General features: G+C 44.7%; 1 protein-coding gene across 1 annotated transcript in view; it reads right to left on the bottom strand.

Annotated features, from left to right (window-relative positions):
* Positions 1-786: 786 nt before the first annotated feature.
* Positions 787-21,004, bottom strand: part of EVPL (envoplakin) — a 57,803-nt gene continuing 37,585 nt past the window's right edge. The window contains exons 10-24 of the mRNA XM_035104522.2: positions 20,742-20,849; positions 17,987-18,082; positions 15,996-16,121; positions 15,019-15,165; positions 13,636-13,790; positions 11,026-11,123; positions 10,576-10,757; positions 9,741-9,919; positions 9,384-9,522; positions 8,770-8,963; positions 6,706-6,856; positions 6,373-6,456; positions 6,164-6,274; positions 5,367-5,459; positions 787-4,657 (exon numbers count right to left, since the gene is read on the bottom strand). Of these exons, the coding sequence (XP_034960413.1) occupies positions 1,241-4,657; positions 5,367-5,459; positions 6,164-6,274; positions 6,373-6,456; positions 6,706-6,856; positions 8,770-8,963; positions 9,384-9,522; positions 9,741-9,919; positions 10,576-10,757; positions 11,026-11,123; positions 13,636-13,790; positions 15,019-15,165; positions 15,996-16,121; positions 17,987-18,082; positions 20,742-20,849 (5,280 nt within the window). The 3' untranslated portion in view covers positions 787-1,240. The remainder of the gene's footprint in view (positions 4,658-5,366; positions 5,460-6,163; positions 6,275-6,372; positions 6,457-6,705; positions 6,857-8,769; positions 8,964-9,383; positions 9,523-9,740; positions 9,920-10,575; positions 10,758-11,025; positions 11,124-13,635; positions 13,791-15,018; positions 15,166-15,995; positions 16,122-17,986; positions 18,083-20,741; positions 20,850-21,004) is intronic.

Raw genomic sequence — 21,004 nt, 5'->3', positions numbered from 1 at the left:
AGGGCGGGGGGAGATAATGTCCACCGATTTCCTCTTTTGCCTGCAATCTCCTGTGTGCTTCCTGAAAATCTGCTCTGGAGGGAAACCAGTGAACTTGTCCCCTACTTCTGCCTGCTCTGAATCAAAGCCACTGCCTAGTTATGGGGTTATTTTTTAAAACCTTGTTATTGATGTTTTAAGTCATTTTTATCATTAACTGTTAATATTATTGAAGAAGTTTTTGTACGCACTAAATAAAAAAATATGCTTTGATAAATCAATGTAACTTGTTGGTTCTCAAATGTCCTTACTGACAAGAGTGCCTATGATGGGGAAATCTTTTACACCATGGCCATTTTTGCTTATATTGAATGCATGGTATACAGAAAGAATCTCGAACCCCTTTTGCTGTTTTGAGCTCCAGCCTTCACGGTTACCAAGGGAACGAAATGTTCTCTGTGTGCTGTACATCAGTCTTGCTTGCCTTTTATTACCCATAATCCTACTCTGACCTGACCATTAGATTTCTGATAATGTGTATTCTTTGGCCATGTAACCTTCTGCACTGTTGTTCTCCATAGTTGTATAATGTTCATTTTGTGGGGTCCATTTTTTAGCACAGCCCTTTGCAATTTACTTATGGTTGGGATCCTGATGTGCACACAGGAACTGTCCCAACTTTTTAACAGAGAAATAATGGAGCCTGTTAAATCTTTTAACTTTTTTATTGCATGCATGACAACCATCTAACTCAAAGCTCCTTGATACACACCCCTTTAAACTTGCCATGAAGGCACAGAGTAAAAGTTTCCCAAGCATATTTGTTTATTTTTTAAAATCCCATTTGTTTCCCTATAGTATACAGCAGGGGTTACCAAACTGGTCCCTGGACCACTAGTGGTCCATAAGCTTTATTCAGATGGCCTGCAGCATTTCTGTAAAAATACAATGAAAAATCATCTAGCACAGCACATCACAATTGCTACAACAGGCAGATAAATCATTAAGAGATCTGCAAAGACCCTCAACATTTTTCAAGTGGTCCATGGGGTGGGGTGGGGGAGTTTGGGAACCACTGTTATGCAGTAAATCCTGCATTAGAACCCTTCTACCTTCAGAAATGCATCTTAAAGGTGCATTGCTGCCTTGTTATAGTGAAGTAAGACTAGCAATCTAGAATAGCACATAGCCATTTAGAACTGTCAGGCACTCTGTTCATCAGTGGGCAGTATATGAACTCTGTTGAGGATTTCTTATTTTCTCAGTGCCTGAACTGATATGACTGGTATCCATCAGATGTGGTTGGAAGGAGAAGGAGCCCACTTAGAGGATCTTTCCGGCAACGAGCCATGGCTTCCTTGTAATTAATCTTCTCTTTGGTGATGGGGTCAACAAGATCCTTTTCATAACTGGATTCATCTTGTAGCATCATGACCAGATCGCTGCTAAGCATGCCAGCCTGGGAAGCTTCTGGCACTGGGATACGGCCAGTTTTCTTGGGGTCTATTAGCCCTCCAGTCAGATGTTGGACCTGTAAATAGGGAAAGGCATTGTCCTTGGTCATCCACCCTTTCTGGACTGCCTCACCTATAGACAGCCTTCTCTTGGTGACTGGATCTTCAATCCCTGTAAAAGCTTTCTGAGCATTCAGCAGCCTTTGCATGTAGGTGTTGTCTATCAGCCCTCTATCAATGGCTTTGTGGACAGAGTATCGATCACGTGAGATAAGATCAACAATGCCTCCAGTAGCTGCTTGAGCCTCGAGAAGCTTTTGAGCAGTCATTGGGTCCACCAGCTTCTTGCTAAGTGCAGACTTTATGTTGTACTTGTTGTCGGAGGTGGTGTCATACACACCGGCAATGGGAAAGGTATCGTCACAGAAGGTTATCGGCACGCCAGGAGGGAAGAAGCTCTGCTTTTGCTGGAAAATGGGGGATGAAACTGGAGACTTGGAAATGATTGAACCGATAGAAAGGGAGGAATTTTGCTTAGTTTCTCCTGCTACCAGCAGAGCAAACTCAGAGATAGGGATCTTGCCATCCCTGTAGAGCTGGTATTCTTCTTTTGTGATCCTCCTAAACCGCAGGGCATCATCAATGGAGTACTGCTTCCCACTCTTCTTGTCAAGGAGCACAGAAACATCGCCTTTGGGTCCCAGCGTTGTGATTTCTTCCCAATCACATTCTAGTTCTTGCAGCTGAATATATTGACTTCGATCTATCATACCTCTCTTATATGCCTCATAGGGTGACATATCCTTGCCAGTCTCTGGATCCAGAATAGAAATTTTTGTGGAGAGATTAGTTTCTCTCATCTGGGTCTCATGATTCAGTTCTTCTTTGTTAACTCTGGTTTGGAGTTCCCGGATAGCCTTCTCTTTTTCATAGATCTGATCCTTCTCTCTAAGTATGTCTGATTCAAGGGAAGAAAGCTCTTGACCAATTTGCATCTTCTTTTGTCTGTCATTCTCTGTCCTTTGGCTCAGGAGCTTGGTCTGCTCTCTAAGGAAAAGGATTTTCTGTTGCTTCTGCCTTTCTAGTTCATTTAATTCATTCTCAAGATTGTCTTTTTCTTGCCTTGTCAGATTGCGTGTTCTCTGGAGATCGGCTTCTTCTTTGGACCATGTTCTCGTCATGCCTTCTGCTCTTTCAATCTTTTCCTTGAGACGCCTGATATCTTCTTCTGCATTCTGCCGGGCTGTTCTCTCTCTGCTTAGCAGATCCCAGAGACGTGCTCTCTCATTTTCTAGCACCTTATCCTTCTCTACTCTGATTACTTCCTTGTAGATGGTTTTTTCCTGAGACTTTGTTTTTTGCAGAACATCAACCTGGGATTGAAGTTTCTTGCACTCCCTCTGTAGGCTCAATACTTGAGCCTTTTCATTATCCAGTTCAATTCGCAGGTTGGTGCTGGACTGCTCAAGAACAGGATCCTTCTCTACCTTGACCACTTCCTCTGTGATTATTTTTTCCTGAACTGGGGCTGGGCTCTCCTCAATTTCCTTTATCCTCAAGGTGATCTGCCGCATTTCCTTTTCCAAGGCTAGCCTTTTGTTTCTGTCTTCTTGGAAGTTAAGCAGCTTTTCTTTCTCTTCCACCGCAGCTCGAAGCTGCTGGACTTCACGTTCCAGGCGTCGGCGGTTGCTCACTTCATCATCCAAGCTCTTACTTAGCCTGCTGTGCTCATCTCTGAGCTTTGGGTCTCTCTGGGTGAGAACTACCTCCTGGACCACCACTTTTTCCTCAGGTTTTCTCCTCTCCAGAAGCATGTACTTGTTCTGCAAGTCATAGATGGCATCTTCGTTTGCTCTTCTCTTTTGTGATACATTACGTACTTCCTGGCGGAGGCGTTCAGCTTCTCTCTCCAACAGAGGGTCATTCTCATATCGGACAACCTCCTTGGTAACCAGCTTGGTTTCTACCTTGGATCTTTCCCTCTTCCACTCATCTCTCTCTCCCTGTAGCCTGATCAGCTGTTCTTGGGACCTGCCATTTGTATTCACAAGGTCATTCAGCTGCTGTTTCAGCCTGTCTATTTCTCTCAGAATCTCCGGACTCTTTTCCATCTTTACCACTTCTTCGATGACCTCTTTAAACTCCACAGTAGGAGGCTGAGACTTAAGGACTTTGAGCTCAGTCAGGGCTCTTTCCACCTCTTGGTCAATCCTTGACCTTTTTCTTGAAGCCTCTTGGAGCTCTTTCTTCAAACGTGCTATCTCCTCTTCAGTTTCTGGGTCAAGACGAAATATCTCGTTGACTCTTTCTTTAACCTCCACTTTAGGCTTTTGCTTTTCCACAGTGCTGTATTTGCTCTGCAGCTCCATCAGTTGGCTTGCTAGCAATGAGTTCTTGCTTCTCTCCTCATCAATGAGAGTCTGAAGCTTGGATACCTCCTTCAGAAGCTCCGGGTCTTGCTCCACTTGCTTTACCTCCTTCACAATGACTTTAGGTTCTGCCGTTTCAATCAGCTTTTCAAGCTCTTCAGTCCTGCTTTTCAATTTACCAATTGTATCCGCCAGAGACTTCCTCTTGAAGCTGTCTTCGTCAATTTGCATTTGCAATGTCCTGACTGCTTTTAGCATTTCTGGGTCCTTCTCCAGCTTGACCACCTCTTTGAGCACCACTTTCTCTCGGATGTTTGGCTGCATCTGCTCCAGCAAGTGCAGCTCTTTCCTGAGCCGTTCAAGTTCAGAGGAGGAAGTTGAGTTCTCCTGGAGGTGCCTGATTTCCTCTTGGAGTCTGGCTGCTTGAGCATCTAGGCTTGGGTCTTTCTCTATCTTAGTAATTTCTTTTGTAAGCAGCTGGGCATTAACAACCTTACTATCTTTCTCCATTTGGAGGACCTTATTGTTCATTATCTCAATATCAGCCTGTAGACCCCTTCTCTTCTTAATTTCATTCTCAATTTGATGAGATATTTTGGACAGGTCACTCTCCAGAGCGGGATCCCTGTAGTATTCCATCACTTCTTTCTCCTCCACTCTTTCAATAGGCCGTTGGGTCTTCAGCATAATAAGTTTGCTCCTCTGCTCTTCCAGCTGCTGCTGAGCCCTGGCTTTCTTGCTCCGTTCCTCTTCCAACTGAGATTTTAGGGCTTCTGATTCTCTATGGGAGCCAGCTGTGTTTTCAGACCGTTGGGTCTGCTCGTGCATCATGTGCACTGTCTCATCTACTTCCTTCTGCAGAAATGAAGAAAATGAATTTTTAGAAAGACAAGCCAAAATGACTCCCAATGTAAACTTTTACACTGCTGCCTATATGGATATGTGGCGGTAGGACTTTAGTTATCTAGCGAACAAGTTTAATGTTGTGATAAACAGAAAGACAGAGAGACAGAGAAACATTGCACAGGCAAACACACCCATTGAGGGAGTGTAGCAGAGATGGTGAGGAGGAGGAGGAGGAGGAGGAGGAGGAGGAGAGTAGTAGTAGTTTGGATTTGATATCCCGCTTTATCACTACCCTAAGGAGTCTCAAATCGGCTAACGTTCTCCTTTCCCTTCCTCCCCCACAACAAACACTCTGTGAGGTGAGTGAGGCTGAGAGACTTCAAAGAAGTGAGACTAGCCCAAGGTCACCCAGCAGCTGCATGTAGAGGAGCGGAGACGTGAACCTGAATCTTAGCCACTACACCACAGAGGCGAGGAAGGGTGTGGCTAAAGAAGAGGTGTGGCCTGCAGAGAGTCCTGGAGGCCGTATTCAGTCCCTGCCCTGCAGTAGAGCATGGCAGAATGACAGCAACTCAAGGCAGTATCCTGGCAGGTTTTGGTATGAAACACCAAGAGATCTTCCTTCTCATTTGCTCCCAGGAGAAGCTAACTGCACTAACTGAAAGTTATGGTTATTTATCTATGCACTATCTTTTAACCTAATATGATTTACATATACCTTGTCCATAACATTCTTGGCAAATTCCAGCCGGCTGAGTTGCTCTTTGTTTTGGGCAGCTGTCTCGGTGAAGAGCTTTGTCACGTTTTTTTCCTAAAGAGAACGATCAAAAAGCATTATTTTAAGATACCACATCGCTTCGTCCTGCTGTCATTTCCCTTTTAGTTCAAGGCTGTCAACATCTGCCAGGCTACAGTATTGAAAAACAACACTGTATGGAAACTATAAATGGGGCCTGCTGTTTAATTGAGTTCAGGAATGGGAATATTACCAGTGGGAGCATTCCTTGCTTTCTTTAAACTGTAAGATTGTGCTTTGTCAATCTTCCCTCTTCTACTTGCACTCAAACAAGCACTTTTGATCCTTCCTTTATTTTATTTTTATGTGACACACTGTGATGATGCATGTGTTTGAAAAGTCTAGGTATAGAGGAATTTGCATCGCAGGAATAAGTAGAAGATAATCACCAGCCAATTCTAAGCCTCTTATCAGCCATTAGGGCTACTGGACAATTTTCTCTTTTTAGCTTTGTTAATCAATACTTGTCCTGTAGTTTCCTATGAAATGCACTGCTTTTGATGCTCCCCCCCCCAACCAATCCAAACTGAGAAAAAGAACAGCCTAGCTGCATATTAAGCCTGTAGTGTATATACAGCCAAGGTGCCACAATACTTTGTCTTCTGAGATTTTAAATTGTTCTGATATTTTCTAAACCGCTTCAAGAGCGTAAACCAGTTGGTTAGGAGGGGTAGAAATTTTATATAAATAAATCTGGGTCCAGGGTCCCAAGCTCTCACCTGTGCTTGGATACTCTCTTGAAGTGGTGTCACCCGGAGGCGTTTTGCTGAAGAAGCAGTCAAAGAAGGGTCTAGGGAGGATCGGTATTTTCCTGCCTGAAGCTCATACTCCTGTTGTTAAAAGAAAAAAGGATGTGGTCAAAGGAAGATCAGACTGGTTCACCCAACAGGAAATGGAAAACGTATAGAAAGAAACCCTGCAAACATACGTTGAGGACAGACTGCACACTCTGGGACAAGTTGACCACAGCATTCTTGTCAGATTCTTTACTCTGGATTTCATCTGCCAGCCTCTGCAGGAGAAAAAGGCAGTTAGAACAAGAAAGCACCAGTGGTTTCCCTGGTGCTAAATAAACAACAAGCATTATAATGTTCCTGCCCCAATGAGGATTTCAGTCTAGGTGGGTGGGTGAGCTGGGTTACCTCCTCTCCCAGAACTACCTAGCAATGGCCTCCTTAAGGAGCCATCAATTCCCTTTCTGAGGGTGTTGTGACCTTGAAATTGCAACACCTTCATTGGGTAAAGATACCACACTGCTCACCTTCTGGGCCTGGAGCTTGTAGTTGACCTGGCTGGGTCCATCTGTGGTCTTGACCTGGTACTTGGGAACATTGTTGAGCCAGAACATTAGGTTCTCATTGGCGTTTTGGAACTGTTGGTAGGTGAGGCTTGTGTTCCGGAGAGTCTTCTCCCTGCGCAAAGAACGGAGACACTGAGTAAGAAGCAGCAGCTTAGGTTGTGCCTGCTGTGGTTAAGGGAAAGTGCTTTGTTCATGGACAGGAAGCATTCTGTCAAGTTACGAGAGGCAGATTGATTCCTTTTTGTTGAAAGGCAAGGCTTTGCTTCTAGAAGATGAAATATATATAACTTTTAACCCAGCAGCCAGAGACTGGATAGAAAATGTTGGTCACTGAGAGGGAAGAGTGGCTACCAGTGTTGCACATTCTTCCTTAGTTCATTGATCTCAGCCATGCTACAAGGGACTATTTTGTCCCCAATGCTATTTAGCGTCTATAATGAAGCCATTGGGAGCAGTTTTAGTGGAGATTTGGAGCACGGTATCTTCAGAATACAGATGACTCTCCGCTCTATGTTTCTGCAACATCTGGATCAGAAGTGGGCATGTCAGTCCTATACTTGTGTCTATATGCAGTGATTGGCTGGATGAGGGCCAATAATCTGAAGCTAAATTCTGGCCCTGTGGGTGGGTGGTTCCAAGCTCCAGGAAAATGCCCATTTGGCTCCCTTTGAGGGAGCAGGTTCTTAGTTTGGGGGTAGCCATTAATATATCTTTGTCATTAGACGCCCCAGTTTTGACTGGTACACCAGCTGCAGCTGCTCCTCAACAGGGATAATTTGGCCACAGTGGTCCATGAACTGGTAACCTCAAGACTTGATTGCTGCAATGTACTTTTATGTGGGGCTGCCCTTGAGGTTGGCTTGGAAGCTGCAGTTTGTACAAAATGCTGTTGCACAGTTGCTGTCTGGAGCTACCAATTGCCAATTTATGACCCCTCTGCTGAAGCTGGTGCACTAGCTGCTTATAAGCTACTGGGACAGGTTCAAGATGTTGCTACAAGATGTGTTTATAAAGCTGTAAACAACTTGGGACCTGGCTACTTGAAAGAATGTCTCTCCTCTTACACCCCACCTGGTCATTATGTTCCATGGCATAGAACAGGCATCCCAAAACTGCGGCCCTCCAGATGTTTTGGCCTACAACTCCCATGATCCCTAGTTAACCGGACCAGTGGTCGGGGAAGAGGGGAATTGTAGTCCAAAACATCTGGAGGGCCGAAGTTTGGGGATGCCTGACATAGAACCTCCTTGTGGTACCTAGAGCTCCTACTACAGTGGAACCTCGGTTTATGAACACCTCGGTTTATGAATTTTCGGTTTATGAACGCCGCGGACCCATCTGGAACGGATTAATTCACTTTCCATTACTTTTAATGGGAAAGTTCGCTTCAGTTTATGAACACTTCAGTTTATGAACAGACTTCCGGAACCAATTACACCCATGTTTCAGTTTATGAACGCTTCAGTTTAAGTACTTCGCGGACCCGTCTGGAACGGATTAATCCACTTTCCATTACTTTCAATGGAAAAGTTCGCTTCAGTTTATGAACGGTTACTCCGCGGACCGTCTGGAACGGATTAATCCACTTTCCATTACTTTCAATGGGAAAGTTCGCTTCAGTTTATGAACGCTTCAGTTTATGAACAGACTTCTGGAACCAATTGTGTTCATAAACCGAGGTACCACTGTATTCATTTTGCCTCCAACAGCAGTAGGGCTTTCAGTCTTGTGGTCCCTTTAATGTGGAATTTGTTGCCATTGAGGAAAGGCACACTCTGGCAATGGACTCTCTCAAATGCCTCTTTAAGATGTTTTTATTTCCCCAAGCCTTTTCTGCCTGATATATTAAATTATTGTCTTCTGCTCATTTTTTTAGTATTGTACTACACTTTTAATTTTTTATTCTGGGGTGTATTTATATGTTTTTATATCATCTTTGAGGGCAAAAAGAGACTGGAAGGCATCTGTTCCAAATCTGGCCTGTTAATTAAATTGGCTCATAATGGAGATGATTTGACTTCTTACCTGTGATCCAGCTGGTCAGCAACAGCATGGTATCGGTCATTAAGTAGCTGGACCTCCTTTTTCTGCCTTGGCAGATCAGCGCAGTACTCTTCAAAATTGTTCTGCACTGCACTGCAGCTGTGCTCAGCATCCTTGAGGCTGCGGTTCAGCTTCAGCAAGCTGTCCTCATGTTTCACCAGATCTCGCTTCAGTTTCTGTGAAAGGAAGAGACCACCCGTTCACAACAGCAATTTTATTTCAACCTGTGGATTAAAACAAAACTCCCGAAATCTGAGTGTGATTGCTTTCCTTGATCATTTGGTCTTGAAGTGCCTAGCCTGTTTCTGCTAAGTGGAAGGAGACTGGTGTGGCACTGAGCAGAAATGAAAAGCCAGGTATCGAAGTACTGTAATTCAATTGCAAACCAATGGAACCAATGCGTGGAGAAGAAAAAAAGGACAAATAAATAGTTTCACTTGGGGGTTTTAACAAATGGAAAATGTTGCAGCCTCAGTTTGATGTGAGCCTGGGAGATAAAATTCTCTGGTGGTTAGGCATAAGGGAAGAACTGGCCTAAAATACTTCGTTCCATCCCACCCTATACTCGGGTCCTTCTGATTCCAGAGGTCCCTCACCTGAAGTTCATTGGCACGATCTTGCAGTGCATTGGGTGAGGCTGGGATGATGCCATCATGAGATAACTTGGCCTCAAGGGTGCTGATGATCTTGTCTGTGTTCTCGATCTGATTCTCCAGGTTCAGGCCTGCTTTGGCTCTGGGGAGGGGGAGAGATTATAATCCCAAAAGACAACATTTCACTTCTAGGTTGTTTTCTTCAACATCACACCAAAGCAAAAACAAACAAACAAAAACTACTATATATTGTCCAGGTGAAAACATTTAAGATTTCATAGAAACATTTTGCAAGCTGCTGCCTCCTTCACACAGCAACACAGTTCTATTCTCTGCCAAAATATTGCTGGAGTCACTTACTTTTCATCATAGAGCCTGGAGAGCACCTTAACATCATTGTATTTGTTCTTGATGTTGTTGAGTGTCACAGGAAGCTGAGAGGCAGAAGTGCCAGCAGGCTTCTTGGAAAGATAGGCCTCACACTCCTTCCGGGCAGCTTCCTTTTCTGCTCCTATGACTTGAAGTCTCCTTGTTGTTCCCTGATATAAAGATTTTATTTTTAACCAGTCAGTGAAATTCAGTGTGATACAACAGTCATTTACAGAGAGACCAGTTAGGGGCATAGGTCTCAACACCACCAGTGGATTTGAAGCCATTGGATTGACGTGTCTACATGGCCTACTATAAGCTTATAAGGTTTAATGATGCATCTTTAAGACTTTACCAGCCTAATGGGGTTAGGTCACCAGTCATATCTGGGAATACTGAGGCAATTATTTCATGAGCAACTCTCAACCACAGAACCTTCATGGATGTAGCCAAATATCTGAGTTATTTATCCACATCTTTGAGGAAAGCCGTTAAAAAAAGAACAAGCTAAAATTCATTCTACAAGATATTGAGGGGGTGGGAAGGTGAGGATAGGAACTTGTTTTCAATGAAGCAGCTTCAAGTGTTGCATGAGAGAGTCCCTCCCCCCCCCCAGTTTATCAGGAATGTCAGTGGGTCCATCCCAGTTAGTCTTGCAAAGTAGACATAAAATGTACAGGCAGTACAACAGCAGTAGAACACCTTCTGCCCTGTGAAGGTGTTCATTCCCTCAGAATATGAACAGGCTTATCAGAGGCACAAGTGAGCAGTCAAAACTTACCTCCTGCCACTTTACAGCAAACAAACAAACAAAAACGGGACTTGCCTCCTGCTCTCTGATCCGTTGAGTAAGGTCCTCTACAGGGTCACTGTGGTTTAGTGGAGATCTCAGGCGGCTAAAAATCTCATTCTTGACTTGGTCCAAGTTACCACCAACATTATCCAGTTTATGGAGCAACTGGCCGGCTTGGGGGTCATCCTGGGCCACAGTGGTGCTTCTGACTGGAACTGGAACGACAAGTGTTATTCACTAAAGCATGCAGATATTTGGATTTGTCCATGGGGATAACTGCTATGCCTAAATGCCTCCTGCTCACCTTCTTCCACACCCACCCTGTAAGTTAAGCCTTCCCCTAGGATCTCTGATCCTTATGGATTCCTGCACAAGCAGAGAGTGGGCAACTTGAAGGCCCATGAGGTGAGCACCTTAACCAACCCGTCACGCCACAATGGTATTGCAATTTCCCCTTAGAGAATGGCTGAAATGCTGACATACCCTGGTGGCTGGATTTAACTGGTTCCCTGTGGCTGCTTTTCAAGGTGTTCTGGACGGTAGCTCTCCTCTGCTTCACTGCGCTCAGCTCACCTTCCAGCCTGAACACGACAGGAGGAAGTCAACATTATTCACAGCACAGGGCTTCCCTTCAACACTTGCCGTGTACACGAGGCATGCTCAGAGAGACTGCCCTTTTCTAGTGGGGCATTAAATCAGATCATTTTATTCCATATCAAGTATTTATATTGAAATAATTGTTGAAATAAATAAATAAATACCAGAGCAGTTTATGACAATCCTATATAAAACCAAACAGTAGAAATAATGTGAAATTTTAAAATCAGAGCTGCTTTTGTATCACTGCTTCCCATGCCGCTCCAGTAACATCTGCAGGAAAACTAGCTTTCAGGCGGGTAGTTGACATGGTAAGTGACTACATTAGTTGCCTGACCTGTGAGATTGCTTCCTATGGACATTAGCTGAGCTGTGTGTTTGAGAAGCGTCCACACGGAAGTGGTCCCATGCTGCTTAAGCACCCCATGAATCAATTTCTGCTAAGGATTTCTCAGAAGACACTTTCCCATCAGCTTCTACTTTGACAAAGACCAACAGGTACATTCTGGGGTGTGTATTGTTTCCTTTGCCATGTGCACTCTGGAAAGTGTCCATGAGCCTTGCACCAATTTATACTTCTACCCTGGGTGCCCGAGCACCCACAAAATTCCCCATGAAGGGGCTGGGCACCCACAAATTTTGGCGCCAGGGCTATGCACGCTGCATGGCCCCATGGCCCCAGGCACCCACAGTTGTGGGGCCAAGCTTGCACTCCTGCTTCTACCTCCCTCTATCCAGTGCATATTATTACAGTGGTGCCTCGACTTACGAAAGCGATCCGCGGCGCTCTTCGTAAGTCAAAACCTTCGGATGTTGAAGCGTCTGCTTTGCGCAGGCGCAGAACGTGCGCAGGGCAAAAAGACTTCTGGGTTTGCTGACTTCATAAGTCAAAACACACACACACACACACACACACACACACACACACACACAGGCAGCAACCATTTTGTGCATGTCCAATTGACGCATGACCACCAACGTGCAGGACTTTTGGACCTGGAAAAGGGCAGAATGGGGATGGAGCCAGGGGAGGGGTGGGCTTATGTATGCTCCACCAACATGTGCAGGGCTCAGGGAAGGAATCCCCACACAAAATGCTTGCCACCTGCTTGCTATTTTCCATCCTCTAAGCAAGCAAAGAGGCTCATGGGTTTGAGACAATCTATTATCCAATCCACCGTGAGTCTCTCCTTAGTGGACTTATTCTGTGTGCAGGCCAACCAGCCATGCCCTGGATACTCTATCCCCACCCCAAACAGCCAGGCCACATTTTGTCCCCAGTGAGTGTGCTCATTGAACTGATTTGGGGTTCTCGCCCTGAGAGCTTTCTCTCAGTGTGTGTGTGTGTGTGTGTGTGTGTGTGTGTGTGTGTGTGTGTGTGTACTTCTGCAAACACTGGGGTTCCTTCAACCATTCTGGTACCTCCCCCCTCGAGCATGTTTTAGCTACATAAATATCAGTCTTAGATTCTGCTGGTTGTCTGCACTTTTTGGAGTAAATGTGGTATCCCGACAATACCAAAAAAAGAGAGAGTACTAATTAGAAAAGATAGCACATATTTGCAGAGCCTTCAGTGGGAGAGGTGGAATTTACAAAGAACAATTTGTTAAGGAGCTGGAAGGACATAAACTAATTAAAATTCCTGTTTCAGAGAGTCTCCCAAGCAACAAACGACATGAATAGTGTGCATTTTGGGGAGGAAAAATGAACAAGAGAAAAGGGGAAATTGCTGCCATGATTATGCACCACTGCCTTAAGGCTGATTCTCAGTGGTGACTAGAATCACATTTTTAGCATATGTAGATGTGCAAGTTCCACTGGCTTGCTTGCTAACTCATGCTTGCTAACATGAAAGCTTTATGGGGTGACTACTGATCCATCACCCTGCATGAATTGCTGCCAACAGTATACGCCACTTGATCGTAAACAACAACAACAATTCTCCAAGTGATTATGGAAAGTCTATGTGTAGAGGCAACATGATACCACAAAACCTGCACCTTAAACAACAGGCATATGGGAGCCTGAAAACCGTTTCCATCCAGCAACATTTCACTACCATCATGAACCAGATCTTTTGCAGCTCCCCAGCACATGCAGACATAATACCCGCATGAGAGAATGCCATTAAACCACTTTTATAGAGAAGAACCTCTGTTATGGGACAATTTCCAAAACCATGGTTCAACCCCATCGTTTTTAATGGTGTTTCGTGTTGATACTGCCCTAATATTTTATGATATGGCGTTATAGATGAAAAGAGTTCTATAAATAAATAAAAATAAAACCCGTATTCACCCATTTTTAAAAAATCACCAGTAATGAATAGATAGAAAATATGTTCTTCTTGTTTGTGGCATGTGTACTGCTAGTGGTATACTCATGAGAGAGAGAGAGAGAGAGAGAGAGAGAGAGAGAGAGAGAGAGAGAGAGAGAGAGAGAGGAGAGGGAGAGGGAGAGGGAGGGAGAGAGAGAGAGAGAAGGCTTTGTACTCACCTGTTAACTCTCTCTATGGCCTCTAGATCTGGAGGGGGGATGGAAAAGCAAACAGCAGGTGCTACCTTAGTCTCTCTCCTGGCATTCTGCACGACCCAGTTTTCCTGGTTGCTGTTGTCATGCAACATATACTTCTCACCCATCTCGAGCCGCCCCTGGAGGGAGGGAAGGAAGGAGACAGAAGGAAAGTTTTGGTTTCGAGAGAATTTCAAATATAGCCACCCTTTGCCAGAAAGACAAACTCAAGACATTGTTCAGATGTCACAAAACGTTGTCCTTTGTTACTGCAGCTCAGAGGTGCCTTGGGTCTATTTTAGATGTGTGTACATGTATGCATTTGGTGCTGTTACTAAGAACAGAAGAAAAGCCCTGTTTCTGGGTCAAACCAAAGGCCTATCTACACCAGCATCTTAAATCCCATAGTGGCCAACCAGATGCCTCTGGAAAGCCCATAAACAGGGCATTAGAGCAAAATCCCTCTCCTATCCATAGTTCCTGTCCAGAAACCAATATTCAGATACACTATCTCTGATTCTGAAGATGGTATACAACCACCATCACTAGTAGTCACTGATAACTTTATCCTACTAGCCCCAAATGAGTGCAATGCCATATACAGTGGAACCTCGGTTTATGAACACCTCGGTTTATGAATTTTCGGTTTATGAACGCCGCAGACCCATCTGGAACGGATTAATTCACTTTCCATTACTTTTAATGGGAAAGTTCGCTTCAGTTTATGAACGCTTCAGTTTATGAACAGACTTCCGGAACCAATTACACCCATGTTTCAGTTTATGAACACTTCAGTTTAAGTACTCCGTGGACCCGTCTGGAACGGATTAATCCACTTTCCATTACTTTCAATGGGAAAGTTCGCTTCAGTTTATGAACGGTTACTCCGCGGACTGTCTGGAACGGATTAATCCACTTTCCATTACTTTCAATGGGAAAGTTCGCTTCAGTTTATGAACGCTTCAGTTTATGAACAGACTTCCGGAACCAATTGTGTTCATAAACCGAGGTACCACTGTATAGTGATTTCCCTTAAACTCTGCCACTCCATTCTATGTTATGTCCTACAATAAAGGGGTCAATTGTGTGGTGTCACAACTGCTCACTGTTTGTGGTGCGCTACAGATTGGTTGTTGCACTGTTTTAGGGATATCCGGGCATAGAGAACTCTCATACCACACTGTTCCTTTTTCAAACATGGCACCCAAATACTTCACCGCTGCTTTTCCTTCTGCTTGATTTGATGTAGAAGTAGCAGCAAAAGGGAGATTAAAGCAAACTCTTCAGAAACCACAGTGAGGTACACGGTACACAATTTCAGAATAATCCGTTTCCATCACATATGATACGACAAGGCCATTTTCTTACATCACCCAAATCCCAGTCACAGATGGTAGTCACAGTAATTGGCTGGGAAGGTTGGAGTCTGCGGAGTTTCAAAGGACTAATCTCCTTGCTCCTCCTTTTCAGTTCAGCAATGCTCCTCTCAGCTTGTTTCACGGATTTCTCATCGTTCTAGACAGGGAAGAGGAGGAGAGAGTTCAGAGCTGGTGTGTATTTGGGGCAAATAACGCAGCCTAGAGCAGGACTAGCACAACTTGTGGCCCACCAAGCCATGCAGAGCCCATCAGCCCTATACATTGGCCTGCTAGGTAGATGAAAATCTTCCTGTTTTCAAAGATCTAGGCTAGTTAACGGGCTCCCGGTGCTCTGCCATACATAGTGAGTGGGAAGCATTTGGCTTGGTGGCCTGTAAGTTGTGTGGGCTGGAGACCCTAATTTTGAGGATGTTGATGGCCCAATGACTTTTGTTCTGTTGACACATTCAGAAGAAAGCATGGAGGGGGGATCTGGATCGTGTTTGCTCTCTCCACTCCTAAAATGCACATTAATCTGAAGATCTGAAAGAGCTTGTGCATGCACAATTTGTACACACACTCCACAATCAGGAACTTTTCAAAAGGCACATGATCTCACTACTCAACCCAGGTCCATAATTTTCATCTGAACAGAACTTCTGTGTTTTATTAATTCTTACCTGGGGAGCAAATCTTTCTGGGAGAGAACCCAGTCACAAGGCACAGGGACTGGGTGCAGTCCCCCCCCCCCGCAACTCATATTCCCTAACTTCCTCCTTTCCCCTCCATTTAATGAAGTGAATCAAGTCCACTTGTCCAATTTATAACTCCCAGGCTCTGCACCTAACTGATTTTAGATGAAGCCATAAAAATAATTAGATTTGGTTGCTGCAATAATCCAGGAGAGGCACGGTTGCTCCAGGCCAGTAATTAAAACGTAAGAACGTGTTGAAATCACGTCTCCCCATTCCCCCTCGTGGTTCTCACTTCCAGCTGAAGGAATAAATCAGACACCACTCCCAGGCTGTCCTTGTTGAACGTGCTGTATTTTGTATCAAGGTCATTGTTCAGCTTGTTTAGCGAATGGCTCACAGCATCAGCATCGTCATAGAACTAAATACAAAAAAAGAGAGAGAGAAGAGCAGTAGCAAAAGAGTCAGAGAAATGTACTTTGACCATGAAATTCAGACATTGCTAACTTCTGCTGCTGTGCTCCTATAGCGGAATGTTCATGTTGCTATTTTTTGCCAAACTTTAACTATATAGCCTCATCCTATCGGGTCAGTGCAAGCGTCAGGGCTCCAGAGTTTGGCTGCTTCCACTAGTTTTCCTTGTGCTGCCCACTGGTGTGATTGGGACCTGCATTAAGACCTCAACAGTCATGTGACCCAGTACTACGTGGCCATGACTTTTGCCTCTGTGCATTTGGTCTAGTGCTAAAGCATTATAAATGTTGGAGACATGCCCTAATTCTATCAATACCAAGATCTTGCACAGAGACTCTTCTTCAGGTTTCCCTCCATATCAGGAGTAGCAGGTGAAAGTTGGGCAATGGTCGCGGCCATGGTGCCTCCCATATTCTGTAATGCTCTTCCCAGGAAAGCTTGCCTGCCACTTACTTTGATGACTTTCCAGCACCAGGTGAAGAGCTCTGTATTTTCTAAGGTTGTGCAATGGTTTTTATATCTGCTGGCGACTGCATGCTGCTGTTTTAGATTCTGCTGTTTTTAATACATTGTTTGCAAGTGGCAATGGCTTTAATCACTTGCATGGTATTGTGTTTTGATTCTTTGTAAGCTGCCCTAGGAATGCGTCCAAAGGATGAGATAGAAATTTCAATAGCAACGAAGTTAGAAATCTCTGAACATTAATGTAAAGGTAAAGGGACCCCTGACCATTAGGTCCAGTCGTGACCAACTCTGGGGTTGCGGCGCTCATCTCGCATTATTGGCCAAGGGAGCCGGTGTACAGCTTCCAGTTCATGTGGCCAGCATGACAAAGCCGCTTCTGGCGAACCAGAGCAGCACACAGAAACACCGTTTACCTTCCTGCTTGAAGCGGTACCTATTTATCTACTTGCACTTTGACGTGCTTTCAAACTGCTAGGTTGGCAGGAGCTGGGACCGAGCAATGGGAGCTCACCCCATCGCAGGGATTCAAACTGCCAACCTTCTGATCGGCAAGCCCAAGGCTCAGTGGTTTAACCCACAGCACCACCTGCGTCCCTGAACATTAATGTACCCCCCAAAATAAAGGATTGAAAGAGGACTACGTTAGATTCAGACCTGCCTTTCTACAAATGGAAGGTCTGCTTCTGTTTGTGGGATGGACTCGGATCTAGCAGTGGCTCCAACGGGAGGAAGAGAGTGGGCAAAGGTGATTTTTGTTAACCTTTGCTCCTCTACCCCAAAGCCCCTTGCACTGCTGCTTTGGGAGCAGTTCTAGAGCAGCTTTGATGGGGCACAGGGAGAAGGACTGCTCACAGAAAATTTGAATCGAGCCCTATGAAATTAAGAGATTTTCTGCAAAAACAAATGCAACACGCATTGCAGGGAGTTGGATGAGATGACCCTTAGGGTCCCTTCCAACTCTACAGACATACTAGACAAACAAATGCTTTCAGACTCTGAACATGGGATCTTTCTAAGCTATGGATGAGGAGAGATATTGTATCTTAATATTCTGTTGTAAGCCACCCAGAGTGGCTGAGGAATCCCAGCCAGATGGGTGGGGTATAAATCAATAAATTATTATTATTATTATTATCCATGAGATGGCACAGGCGCAAGGAGTCCAAAGTGCTGAAGGTGTACCTTCTGAACACTAAGTTTCATGTGAACTTTGTCTGTCTGCCCTTAGGGAACTGCCTAAATATTTTAAAAGTTTCTACACATGATCGTGAAGATTTGAGATCCCTGGGATCCTTCATCTGGATCACCTTCTGGTACCCCCCTCCCACCTGTGCTGCTACAATTTACCTTTCTGTAGTTCTCTATGTTCTTCAAATGGTTTTCTTGGCAGATGCACAAGTAGAGAAGATTCTGCCACTCATTCTTAAGCGCTTCCTGATGCGCCTGCAGTGGAAAAGAAATAGTTCTCATGTCATTCTCCATCTAGCTTCATGGTTTTCCACTGAGTTTCTTTTCTGTTAACCCCCAAACTGACAGAAGTATGTAGCTGTGGGCTGCTGAATCCACACAACAAAGGAAATGATATTACAGGACAAAGATAATATGCTGTTCAAAATATGAGAGAGGGAAATCGACACATTTGCTTTATATCATGTGGATTAATCAGTTTCTATAAGGTTTGGATCAGAGGTGTGTTGTAAAACGTTTTTGAAAAATATTAACATTCAAAACACACTTGTAAGCTCATTGCACATTCAGAGGATGGACAGTGGTATAGTTTATTCTTGTGCAATATCTCATTCCCAGAATACTAATGCCATCAGATTGCAAAATATTACCACTCCCTGAGAAGCTGCATTGTTGGACTCTAGCCCAAGCTCTCCATGATTATATTCTCAGTTGATAATATAATGCCAAACTTTAATGTAAAGGTAAAGGGACCCCTGACCATTAGGTCCAGTCGTTACTGACTCTGGGGTTGTGCGCTCATCTCGCATTAAAACTTTAATGTAGCACAAACCAAAAACTCCCCAGATGAGACTTGTTCTGCAGTTTCTGTTTCCTTTTATAACTGACCATTTCTAGGGCAATCTGGGGCCAGAACTTTGACCCAGCTATTCCAACATACCACATATCCTGAAGAATTTTATCTTTTGGTACACAAGAAAAGGCCTTTTGGAAAGGGAGCTTCTGAATCAGGTCACCTGACAACCTGTTTATTGAGCATGCATCATGATCCATTTGCCCTAAAGAACCAGAGAACCAGAGGGCAGAGAACCCAGCAGATCCAGCAACACATAGGTAAAGGTAAAGGGGCCCCTGACCATCAGGTCCAGTCATGTCCGACTCTGGGGTTGCGGCGCTCATCTCGCTCTATAGGCCGAGGGAGTCGGCGTTTGTCCGCAGACAGCTTCCGGGTCATGTGGCCAGCATGACAAAGCTGCTTCTGGCAAACCAGAGCAGCGCTCGGAAATGCCGTTTACCTTCCCGCTGTAGTGGCACCTATTTATCTACTTGCACTTTTATGTGCTTTCGAACTGCTAGGTGGGCAGGAGCTGGGACCGAGCAACGGGAGCTCACCCCGTTGCAGGGATTCGAACCCACCAGATCCAGCAACACATAGCAGGGCCCAATTAGTATGGCATTGTCAAACTTGGGTTTTCTTTTTATACCACTTTAGCTGTCATGGCTGCCTCCTCAAAGAATCCCAGGAATTGTAGTTTGCCAAGTTGCAGAAAGGACTAGATGAATCCCAAGCAGGAATTAAGATTGCCGGAAGAAATATCAACAACCTCAGATATGCAGATGACACAACCTTGATGGCAGAAAGTGAGGAGGAATTAAAGAACCTTTTAATGAGGGTGAAAGAGGAGAGCGCAAAATATGGTCTGAAGCTCAACATCAAAAAAACCAAGATCATGGCCACTGGTCCCATCACCTCCTGGCAAATAGAAGGGGAAGAAATGGAGGCAGTGAGAGATTTTACTTTCTTGGGCTCCTTGATCACTGCAGATGGTGACAGCAGTCACGAAATTAAAAGACGCCTGCTTCTTGGGAGAAAAGCAATGACAAACCTAGACAGCATCTTAAAAAGCAGAGACATCACCTTGCCGACAAAGGTCCGTATAGTTAAAGCTATGGTTTTCCCAGTAGTGATGTATGGAAGTGAGAGCTGGACCATAAAGAAGGCTGATCGCCGAAGAATTGATGCTTTTGAATTATGGTGCTGGAGGAGACTCTTGAGAGTCCCATGGACTGCTAGAAGATCAAACCTATCCATTCTGAAGGAAATCAGCCCTGAGTGCTCCCTGGAAGGACAGATCGTGAAGCTGAGGCTCCAATACTTTGGCCACCTCATGAGAAGAGAAGAATCCTTGGAAAAGACCCTGATGTTGGGAAAGATTGAGGGCACTAGGAGAAGGGGACGACAGAGGACAAGATGGTTGGACAGTGTTCTCGAAGCTACGAACATGAGTTTGACCAAACTACGGGAGGCAGTGGAAGACAGGAGTGCCTGGCGTGCTATGGTCCATGGGGTCACGAAGAGTCGGACACGACTAAACGACTAAACAACAACAATCTGTGAGTCCACCCACACCCCTGCTACAATTCCCAGGTTTCCTTGGGAAGAAGGGGATGCCTGCTAAGCTATTTTTGCAGTGTGGATTTGTCCAACAAAACACAGAATGTAAGGTTGGTGTAATTATTCAGAGAAGACCCTTCATCTAATGCAGATTGCAAAACTTTGGGGGAAACAATGTTGTTGTTTTTTAAGTGGCTCACTAGAGTTGCCTGCTCTAAGCTCTCAGGAGGCGGTAGGTTTTAATGATGAAGCAGTTATCTCAGTAAATACCCTTTTATTTTGCTGTTCTCCTAAACCTGCTCTGGAGGGCGATATAATATCACAAACATTTAGACATAGCTTGAAGCAAGAGAAATCTAGAACAATTCTTTGTTAAGCAGAGGGATAGAAAATTGGTGGCCCTCTGGATATAGTTGGACTCCCATCAGCCCCAGCCAGCATGACCAATGGTCAGGGATTATGGGAGAATCAGTAGACAACTGTTTGAGATGCAGAGAGAGTTCCAGATTCTGCACCTACCTGAATTGGGCTCACAGCTGGGTGCTTCAATTCAACCATCCTCTCTCCATCATCTTGGAGGGTATTCACAAACTCTTCTTGGTTAAGGAGTTCATTATTCTTGAAATCCTGCAGGGGGGGTCAGAAGGAGCCCAATATATTAGCACAGGCATCCCCAAACTTCGGCCCTCCAGATGTTTTGGACTACAATTCCCATCTTCCCCGACCACTGGTCCTGTTAGCTAGGGATCATGGGAGTTGTAGGCCAAAACATCTGGAGGGCC

This window comes from Zootoca vivipara, chromosome 2, assembly GCF_963506605.1.
Source record: "Zootoca vivipara chromosome 2, rZooViv1.1, whole genome shotgun sequence".
Classification (NCBI taxonomy): domain Eukaryota; kingdom Metazoa; phylum Chordata; class Lepidosauria; order Squamata; family Lacertidae; genus Zootoca; species Zootoca vivipara.
The sequence above is the reverse complement of the archived record's forward strand: the minus strand, read 5'-3'. Positions and strand labels throughout refer to the sequence as shown.